The 8,166-nt window shown below is 45.9% G+C and overlaps 1 protein-coding gene across 1 annotated transcript in view; it reads left to right on the top strand.

The window, feature by feature from the left end:
• Positions 1 to 8,166, top strand: part of OLAH (oleoyl-ACP hydrolase) — an 11,286-nt gene that overhangs the window by 1,434 nt on the left and 1,686 nt on the right. The window contains 2 exon segments of the mRNA XM_023530318.1: positions 2,897 to 3,000; positions 5,886 to 5,998. Of these exon segments, the coding sequence (XP_023386086.1) occupies positions 2,897 to 3,000; positions 5,886 to 5,998 (217 nt within the window).

The raw sequence follows: 8,166 nt of genomic DNA, 5'->3' as shown, positions 1-8,166 counted from the left end.
TATGATCTCACTTACATGTGGAATCTAGAACACAAATTCCAGTACCACTGTGAGCTTTTTCAGCTTCATTTCTCCCCGATTACCAAGATAGTATAAACTTAAACCTCAAACTTGCATAAATGCAAGACTTTGGTTGAAAACATATGTATATGGGGCAGACTTTACCCCATTTAGAGCCACGGTAAACACAAAAAGTGTTCTCCCTTTGCTGTTAAGATTCCTCCCCGGCCCAATCTAATTTTCACTGAGAGTTTACAGCTTAGAGCTTCCTGGTTTTATGAAGAGGGTTCCATTCTAACTCTCAAACTTGCCTTGACTTCTTGCCGTCTAACCTTAAAACGTGACATTTTATTTTTCTGATACAGGCCATGGGCATCAGAGTAGCCTTTCCGTTAGCACATGCTCACTGCCTGAATTTTCAGTTTTCTCTTTTTCATTCTAGCGATTCCTTTTTATTGTGAGCTAAACTAAGCATCTAATTATATGCATTTCATCTAGCGTGTCTTGATATTTTGCAGTCGGAGAGTATTTTTTAGATATTTAGTCTACTGTATTTTATGCTTTTTTTTTATCAGTGAATTCTAAATATTTTATATCACTGGATTTGACCATTATTATTCATTTTTTTTAAATTATTCACATCATGTTAATATAAGCTCCTTTACAACATCAAAGCATTTCACTCGCTGTACTGACTTGGGTTTCTCAATCTCCAGTGCGTGCCGTAAGACTTGCTGGACGAGAAAGTCAATTTGAAGAACGTTTTATAAGTGACGTCTGCCAGGTAGCGAATGAAATTGCGTATGCTCTGCTTCCAGCCATCTAGGATGAACCATTTGTACATTTTGGCCAATGTTTTAAAAGACATTTGGGCGAGTTCTTTCCATCGCAATTCCATGGTAATGTTGTTTTTTTGGGTCACGTGAGATGCATATCTTTTTGATTAGTTATGCTGCTTCATCGCTGCTTGAAGGAGTGATTGATTAAATATGGCTATAGCTGTTCTCAAACAAGGAAGTCAGACGGAAAGAAAAGTCACGGTAGGGGCCATAAAGATGTAAATGCGAGGTGACACGGTGAATCGAAATCTTTCTTTAAGGAGTGTGCAAGTCCTGGCCTCGTTTTCGCATCTTCTCTTTGGAAAATTGTCCCAAGATGTTGAGTAAGCAGGACCAGTCACAACTCTTACAATTGGCCAGTTTGTTTAGTAATTATACTTTTTTCCCTTTGGGGCAAAAATTTGAGATTTGTAAAATTAAGACTCTAGCAGCAACTTATATCTCCCTTTATTTTTAACATTAAAAATTATGTAAATAGTATGTTTCTTAAACTAGGTTGTGTAATTTTAAGGTTAGATTGTAACCCTGGAGTTTTGACTGCCTCGTTCTCAGCTTGACCTTGGGCAAATTCCTTAGCTTTCTGAATTCATTTTCTCTGCTATAAAGCTGGCACAAGAATAGTTCCCACTTGTGAGCATTGAATGAATAATGATCATAAATTACTTGGTATATGGTAAGGGCTCACTAAACTTTGGCTATATTATATAACATTTATAGGTATGGTCAAGTGAAAAATAAAAAATATTCATCATCCCAGATAATATTGTTGTTCCATAGTATTTTTATATGGTGAGGTCCTGTTTTCTATCTTTTCCTGAGCTTCTGTCACTTGCTATTGATGTGGAGGTCTTTTACTGCTTTAAAAACACACTACTTCATTATTTGTTTTATCAATCTCCTTTTGTGGACATAAGAGATACTTCTATCTTTTTCTGTTATAAAAACACTTCGGTGAACGTTCTTGTAGAAAGTTCAGTATATATCTCTTACAAGTGCCTTAGGATCGATTTCCATAATTTAGGTTAATTGATAGGCATTGTTAAAGCTCCTGATATGTGTTTCTGAATTATCTGCAAACTACACTCCATCAGCAATGAATGTGGAACTGAGTTCTCCTTTTCCCTCCCTAGGATATGTACGAAATAAATCTCTGGCAGTTTTGTTTACAAAATATATCTAATATGTACAGCAGTTCACAAAGCTTTGGGTCCCAGCACTGCTTTAATACTTTTAAAAAGCATTGAGGACCTCAAAGAGCTTTTGTTTATGTGTGATATGATGTCACTATTTACCAGATTAGAAATTAAAACTAAGGAATCCTAAAGATATTTAACTGATCTTAAAATAACCTTAATAAACTAGTTATATGTTGACATAATATATTTTTATGTAAAAGACTAATAACCTTAATAAACTAGTTATATGTTGACATAAATAATATATTTTTATGTAAAAGACTATATCCACCACCCCCCCCCCAAACGAAATGAGAAGAATGGCATGGTTTTACACTTTAGCAAATCTGTTTAAAGTGTGGCTTCACAGAAGACAGCTAGGTTCTCATTTCTGTTTCTGCGTTCAAACCATTGCACTAGTCCATGTCACGTGGCCACTCATGAGACAATGAGAGTGAAAAAGGCAAGTAGTACTGTAGGATTAGCATGAAAATAGCTTTAACCTCATAGATCACCTGAAAAGGTCTCAGGAATTTGTGGGAGACCCCAGACCACACTTTGAGAACTGCTCATAAGCACTAGAAAAGACACAGAGATACGTATCTGAAGGGAGAAAAAGAAATTTAAATGAATTTCAAGACATTGTGGAAATAAGTACTAAATCTTGACTGTATTACGTAAGATGTCTTAAAACACTTCTTATGCTGACATAAAACATTGAACGTATGTATGCCTTTTATTAACGCACCTACTATTCAGCTAACGTATGTTTTTCTTTGTCTACTTCATGATCATTGCTATTTATGATCCTCATTCTTACTGATTTTCAATGGATTATCATGTTTGTTGAACAGTTACCATGTTTTTCTCTCCCAAATGTAGGGTGGGAGGGATCCTATATTGCTTTCATGACTGCACCACATCTAAATGAAAAACATAAGCTAGAACTGATGTATTTATTTCTGCCCAGCACAGCTGCTCCTCACGTAATTTCATTTTCCTCGGAGTGGGAGATCAAGAGGAGGGGAAAGGCGGGGCGAGGGGCGGGGAGTGGGCGGGGGGTGTGGTAGGGAGAGATCACGTTGTTATTTTCCCATCTGGTGAATTTTGGTCCAGCCTGGGGACGATGGCGGGGATACTACTGGCTAATAGAAAGACCTCCAAATCTCTTTCACCATCACCATCTCTTTTTCTCTGGAATGCACTTCACCTGCTTCCTGGCCAGTGCTTGCTGTATCCCTGGCATCTCCCAGCTGTATCCCTGGCATCTCCCAGCTAAGCTGACGCTAGTGCTTCTGGCTCGGCTGGGAACTGAATCAACGTTCAGCCAAGTAACTGGATCAGATCCAAGAAAGAATCCTTGAAATCGCCGAAGGGGACAAGGACGTCCATGTTTCAGAACCACCGGGGCTTTTAAAGTCAGTGCTGCTGTCCTGCTGCTCAGGCTCTCCCTTCCCCATCCCGAGAAAGGCCCCCATTGCCGTTTGGATGGCATTGCGACACGGGTTGCTAGCAGAGGAGCTTTCTTCTCCCTGCTTTTAAAAAGAAATAGCCACCCTCCCCCCACAAAAAAAACAAACCTGCAGATAAAGGAGTCCACTTCCCAACCTTAATTTAATGCCTCTTCCCTTGGGGGCAGGGTGGGGGGCGGCTATGAAATGCCAGACCTGTGCTATTAACATTTCAAGGACGCGTTCCAGGCTCAAATTCCCAAAGATACAGAATTGACCAAGACAATTCCAGCTCCCCACCCTTTTGAATTTCAGAGGCACTCCTAAGGATTTTGTTGACAAGGAACTGTTGCAAATGATGGCAGATATATACATTTTTAGAAATTATTTGTAACTGAATTAAGTGATTTTTTAAAGGAAATGATTATAGAAAAAATGTGGATTGGCTGTTCTCTGAGGCTGCTTATACAGAAAGACAAGATTCTAAGAGTTTGATTTCATTTCCTGTGGGGAAACCTGTGATGTTTTTACTGGCTTAGAATAGAGCCTGGGCACAGAAATTCTATCGAGAAAGGATGAATAGAGAATATTTCTCTTTAAATAAATGTGTGTATGTGGTTTAACATACACGTTTTATCGGATCACAAGTATTCACTGAAGAAATTAATGCCGGGCGCAAGATCCCTACTTCTCAAGCTGAGGGGAGGGAACCGAGGGAGAAAGAGTGGTTGGCTTTTTGTGGATTTTGTTCCAGAACTCATTGAGCTCCATGGCACCTTTGTCCCAGGAGATGTACGTACTGACGCTTGATTCTTCCGGCCAGAGTGAGGACCGAGCATTCCTAAAGCCTCCTCAACCGTCTAAGCCTCCTCAACCATCTAAGCCTCCCAACGGCTCTTCCTGCCCAGCTTCCCCTGAGCGAGTGGCGTTGCGGGCCCGGCCTTTGGCCCCTAGTCACCATGAGAGACATCTATTTCTCCCGAGGGGCCTGGGCTTTGCCTCCTCCGCGTCCGTTCCTGGGGTCTGTGTTTCTTTTATTTCCTCCACGATGCCTAGAACTGGGCAGAGGCCAGCAGGATAGTGTTTGTGACTCTAAGTTTATACAAATAGCTACCAAAGGTGGAGCCACCTTGAAAACACAGGCCATCCCCCTCGCCTTCGACACACCCCTCCATGCACTGCCCACCTCCTGGGCGCCCAAGCCGATTCACCTCTGGCTACTTCTGTCCCAACCGTCTTCGCCCAAGTGCGATTCTCACAGGGATAAGCTGTCTGTGTCGCGGGCTGAGCACAGAGTCAGAATCGAAGAAACACTAGTCTGACATCACTCCTCACCCAAATGAAAAGTAATCCAAATCACTGTGGACATTCGATGGAATATGTCTGCAAAAGCTGGCTTTTAATAAGCCCTGCCCAGAGGTTAAACACGCCGTCCGCAGACTCCGCTGACCAGGCTCAAACCCTCTGCCCGCCGCTTACCAGCCACGGGACTCAGAGCAAGTTTCCCGAATGGTTCGTGTCTCACCTGTCAGAGGGAGCAGAGTAGCGCCCTCCAGGTGCTGTGGTGAGAGGTGAACGAGGTCAGGTCGGCAACATAAGTAACCACAGCAGTTTTGAAAAACAAAACAATAAAAAACATCGCCACCGAAAGTTCTCGTGGATTTGTTAACATTTGTTAAGCAGAGCCCCCGGGGGTCGATGGAGGTGGGCTGCGCTCCCCCGCAGACCACCAGACGCATTGAAATAGAGCCGTTTATTACTCACGGGTCCTGCAGGAGGGCCACCGGGGAGGTCAAGGCAGGGTGCACGCAGAGCGCGGCAGGACCTGCAGCACATGGCTCTGTTAGCATCCGCTGCTGGAGTGCTTTGGGGCTCCTGGGCTAAAGCCAGGCGGTTCGAATCAAACCAAAAACCAAAAAACAAAAAAATGGGGTTTGCTGAGCTTCATGGGGGGAGGGGGGGCCCTATCTAAGGGACGCATAGGGGAAGGCTCTGGGAGGCAGAAGTGATTGTTTATCCCAAGGGCTGTTGACGAAGTCATATCGGGAACTTACCTTACTTGTGACTCTGCGGCTGTCACCTAGGACACGCACTCATGGGAGGGCTAGTGTCAGTTCAAGGCCCCTGCGGGCCGCTCGGCCACACAGACCGGATGCTACGGTGGCGGTGTGCTACAGTCTTAGCCGAACTTCCAACAGTTCTCAAAAGAAACCTCCCGAACACCGAAACAAAAAGGCCATCTAGAAAACCTTAGCGTTCTCACCCTCTCGCCGTGGATCAGGTCGCAGTAACTAACTACCCAGGCTACTGGCTTCCTCTCTCCAGATTCCAGCAACCCTCCCCAAACCCGCTCTCTAGAGCGCCTCCCTCCACTCCTGCTCCTTCCCTTCTCCGCCTGTTTTGTCTTCTTGTCCCTGTAGCTCTCAGCTGTTCCCAATATAAATAAAAATCAGGCCTATAAGGCGTCTCTCCGTCCCTTCCATCACCACCCAGGCTCTCGGATCCTGGAGGCCAAAATGCAAATCTGGGACAGGTGGGAAAGCTTTGACTGCTCCCAACTCACTCCAGCTGTTCTCACCTGCTGCCTGGTCTTCCCGGCTGCTTGCAGCTCTCCTTCTGGGACACTGATAACGCGCTCCTTAGGCTGCCTGCTTTTGACCCACGACTCTCGGATGCTCTGCCTTTTTAACTTTCCTTTTCGAGTTTCAGTTCAGGTGCTCCCTGTTGGTCATCTTCAGGTTCACTGATTCTTTCCTTAGCTGCGTCCTTCCTTAGCTGATGAGCCTGTCAAAGGAATACTTCGTTTCGGTTGCCGTTCGTTCCTGCCGTTGCTCTTCGACTCTTCCTTACAGTTTTCACGTCTGTACTGAACTCCCCCATTTGTTCGGGCATGTCGTCCACCTTTTCCATGAAATCCTTTGACATCTCAGTCAGAGGTAATTAAAGTCCCTGCTTGATACTTTCAACATCTGGGGCTTATCTGTTGCCTTGCCTCCCAACAATGGAGTTATTTCTTGTTTTCTTGTGTGTCTGATTTTTTTTTTTTATCGAAAGCCACAGATCATGCATAAAAGACTGATGTACCTACTTTTTTACACCTGGATTTCGACACGTCCCATCTTCTGTCAGGCTATCAGTGTGGGGAATTGAGTTGATCTAGACTGGAAATGAGCTGTTTGGGTTTTGTTATTATAATTCAGGGCAATGCCAGCTTCCAAGCGCCCCGGCGTTGCTGTGTGCTCAGCATGGAGAGTGGGCTGCTGGGGAATTTTCCTCATGTTCCCCCAACGGGCAGCTGTTGCTTGTTGATGTGTGGTGTCGGCCTCTGGGGTGAGATGGGGAGTGCGTGGACGTCCTAGACAGTCCTCAGCTCCCATTTCTGGCAGGCCCGGTGGCTGGGACTCTCTCAGCATGCCTGCCCCTTCTCCTCGTGCCTGCGGTTGGTCTTGAATTGGAGTTCCTGCCTCACCCCAGAGGCAGAAGTTTGGGTAGAGATGTGAGCCCAAGACCATGTCCTCCTCCATCCCCACGTGGGTCCCCACGGGTGGAGGGCTAAGGCTTCCATTCCCTGCAGCAGTGGGCCTTTGAAAGTGTCTGATGCCCCTCCCCCTGCAGCCGAGGCTTTGCTTCCTAAGAGAGAAGGGCCTGGCAGGGCCAGGGTTTAGCACCCATTTCATGGCCACAGCAATTTCCTACTGCCCACCTGCCTCGCCCAGGGGCTCTTTCTGGCCTATGCCCTGCTCACAGTCTTTCTTATGAAGCCAGGTTGGAGGCCCAGGGAAAAGGGCCTGCAAGGCAGCGTGGCTTCCAGCTGACAGCTGCCCCGCTCCCAGCCTCCAGCACTTTCACCCGTTAGCTGATTTCTTCTCCCTCTAACGTCCAGCAGATGCCCCTTCCCCGCATGCTTTGCGCACGTGAGCCAGCCCACACGTCCTGCCTCTCCTGAGAGGGGCCCGACCCTCCTCTGAATTCAGTTTCTAGTTTGCCTCGCAAACTCAGCTGATGAGTTCAAGAAAAGTTATGACCTTGTTGTTTGTCGGGCTTTTTCTCATTGTCAGGTTTGGAGGGTGCTCCTAGTTTTCTGCATTGTGGCCAGGAGCAGGAATTCTTGCTGAAGTACTTACGGAGCCATCGAACTGGTCAGAGACCCCCTTGTCCCCTCCAGTCCATTCCCCATATTATACCCAGGGGTGGAAGTTGAGTCTGGTCATGACACACTTGCCTTAAGTCCTTTGGTGGCTTCCTGTCATTCTAAGGATGACCAGAATCCCGTCCGAGGCCTGGACTTGGCCCTCATTCACCTCTTCCACCTCGTTTGTCCCCTGACCCCCTTCGCTCTCTGAACGACAGTGGCTGGTTTGTGCTCATTCTCTCCCCTCTTCCCCTGCTGCCTCTCTCCCCTTTGCCAAGTTTGGTCCTATTCATTTAGCTGTCAGGTCCAACTCCTTCTCCCCAGGGAGACCTTGCTGGATGCCACTCCCACCCCCAACTGTCAAGTGTTTGTGGATCACCCTGAACTTGGTAGCACTTAACCATCTCTCTAGTTTCTGATTGTTTCATTGATATCCATGTCCCCAGTCAGTCTCTAAATGGCAGGAGGAAAGGGACCATGTTTGTTTACCCACAGGTCCCTAGTGGCTAACATAGCAACCAGCACCTAGCTCGACATCTGTTTATTGCTGTTGTGATTAAACTGAGAAT

This window comes from Pteropus vampyrus, unplaced genomic scaffold, assembly GCF_000151845.1.
Source record: "Pteropus vampyrus isolate Shadow unplaced genomic scaffold, Pvam_2.0 Scaffold49, whole genome shotgun sequence".
Taxonomy (NCBI): domain Eukaryota; kingdom Metazoa; phylum Chordata; class Mammalia; order Chiroptera; family Pteropodidae; genus Pteropus; species Pteropus vampyrus.
Note: the sequence above shows the minus strand (reverse complement) of the source record. Positions and strands in the feature narration are given on the sequence as shown.